Raw genomic sequence first — 2,500 nt, 5'->3', positions numbered from 1 at the left:
TCTTGGAAGAACTCTTTGAAATCTCATCTGATACCACCTGGAGAGCTAGTTTCAGAGTGTGGTGCTGAGTACCAAGTTTCTCATCTCATGGCCCACCAAGTATCTCATGATGCAGCAGTTAAGGTGTTGATACCATTCAGCACCACATACAGTATCTGTGTGAAGCTGGCTTTTCATCCATGACAGCTCTGAAAACAAAATAGGCTATAGGGCCAATTTGAAAGGTCACGATATTGGTGTTATTTCAATAAATTTAAACATGGCCCATTTCATGACTATTTTGTTGGGGGGGGGGGGCCCAAAATATTTTGGTCCGCCAAAGGGGGGCCTGACAGAAAAAGTTTGAGAAGCACTGGTGTAGACAGACCTATCTGGACATAGTGTAGACAGATCTATCTGGACACAGTGTAGACAGACCTATCTGGACACAGTGTAGACAGACCTATCTGGACACAGTGTGTAGACAGACCTATCTGGACATAGTGTAGACAGATCTATCTGGACACAGTGTAGACAGACCTATCTGGACACAGTGTAGACAGACCTATCTGGACACAGTGTGTAGACAGACCTATCTGGACATAGTGTAGACAGACCTATCTGGACATAGTGTGTAGACAGACCTATCTGGACACAGTGTAGACAGACCTATCTGGACACAGTGTAGACAGACCTATCTGGACACAGTGTGTAGACAGACCTATCTGGACATAGTGTAGACAGACCTATCTGGACACAGTGTAGACAGACCTATCTGGACATAGTGTAGACAGACCTATCTGGACACAGTGTAGACAGACCTATCTGGACATAGTGTAGACAGACCTATCTGGATATAGTGTAGACAGACCTATCTGGACATAGTGTAGACAGACCTATCTGGACATAGTGTGTAGACAGACCTATCTGGACATAGTGTAAACAGACCTATCTGGACATAGTGTAGACAGACCTATCTGGACATAGTGTAGACAGACCTATCTGGACATAGTGTAGACAGACCTATCTGGACATAGTGTAGACAGACCTATCTGGACATAGTGTAGACAGATTTATCTGGACATAGTGTAGACAGACCTATCTGGACATAGTGTGTAGACAGACCTATCTGGACATAGTGTAGACAGACCTATCTGGACATAGTGTAGACAGACCTATCTGGACATAGTGTAGACAGACCTATCTGGACATAGTGAAGACAGACTCATCAGAAAGTAGGAACAGACCTATCAGGAAGTAGGAACAGTGTAGACAGACCTATCAGGAAGTAGGAACAGTGTAGACAGACCTATCAGGAAGTAGGAACAGACCTATCAGGAAGTAGGAACAATGTGGACAGACCTATCAGGAAGTAGGAACAGTGTAGACAGACCTATCAGGAAGTAGGAACAGTGTAGACAGACCTATCAGGAAGTAGGAACAGACCTATCTGGAAGTAGGAATAAGCAGCTAGAGCTTCATTCACCAGCCGGTCACGGCGAGGGTTCCTTGGCTTCAAGTTCATGATGTCACTCTCTGCTTTTTCATAGGCCAACGAGACAGATGGGTACTGGAGGGGGGGGGGGGGGGGGGGGGGGAGACATGGGGGAGATGGTGAATTAATTACTTAACCAACGCCCTGTCCACCTCTACACCTGAATAATGCAACTCCTTCCTATAGTTTCTTGCTGACAAAATCACCAAGACATGACTCTTTTGTGTTTTGAATGTAAATGTTCATAGCGAACAATAAAAACAAAGGTGGTGAATACAAGTAAAGATTAGGGTATTAACTCAATCAGTGTCATCCACGTAATATTACGTGTTTGCCCAACAACCGTTGGGTGCCAGCCACGTAATATTACGTTTTTGGTTAGTTTTTCTTTTTTTCCGATATTAATATCCTATTCACTGTCACAGAGCTGTATTTTGGCTGGAAAAGGCATATTGGGAAAAGGTGCAGTACCGGCCAGATCCTGGTAGTGGCGCTGTCTCGAGAATGCAGCAACCCCTATTGAAGACCAGGTGTCACACTGAAATCTTTCCGGGCGGACTTTTTTGTTAGTCTGAAGCGAGGGCTTCACTCGATCGCATGGAATACTTTTTGGGATGCCGAATTCATTATGCAGTAAAGGATTATGGCATGGGCCAATGGACATATGATCTACCAGATGGCGATCAAATAATTGGAAAATTCTTTTTGGAATCCAACCGGCCAAAGGTAAGAGCAATTTGACGTCAATTTCAGCTTGATCGTGCAAGGATTTAATAGCCATCCCCCAGATCAGCCTATGTTGTGGTAATAACGAATGGCGCTATTGGCAATCAATTAATCAGAAACGACTTCCCCCGCCCCCCCCCTTTCATGCATTCATGATGGAAAATAATACTGATCATATGCATTTGGATTTTTAACTGTCGTGTGTAGGGACGAAACGCCAATGGATTTAACGTTATTAGCTTAGCACCTTATAAATAGCCTTGCAGGAATTATCCCAGATCATTCCGATATAACACTCAT

At 44.2% G+C, this 2,500-nt stretch overlaps 1 protein-coding gene across 1 annotated transcript in view; it reads right to left on the bottom strand.

Annotated features, from left to right (window-relative positions):
- Nucleotides 1-2,500, bottom strand: part of LOC311246399 (potassium-transporting ATPase alpha chain 1-like) — a gene marked incomplete at both ends in the record, with an annotated part of 31,626 nt that overhangs the window by 2,997 nt on the left and 26,129 nt on the right. Inside the window, 1 exon segment of the mRNA XM_084336557.1 lies at nucleotides 1,426-1,549. Coding sequence (XP_084192683.1) covers nucleotides 1,426-1,549 — 124 coding nt within the window.

The sequence above is a fragment of the Notolepis coatsorum genome (genome assembly GCF_963971535.1).
Source record: "Notolepis coatsorum genome assembly, chromosome: 19".
NCBI classification, from domain to species: domain Eukaryota; kingdom Metazoa; phylum Chordata; class Actinopteri; order Aulopiformes; family Paralepididae; genus Notolepis; species Notolepis coatsorum.
This window is presented reverse-complemented; position numbering and strand designations above follow the sequence as displayed.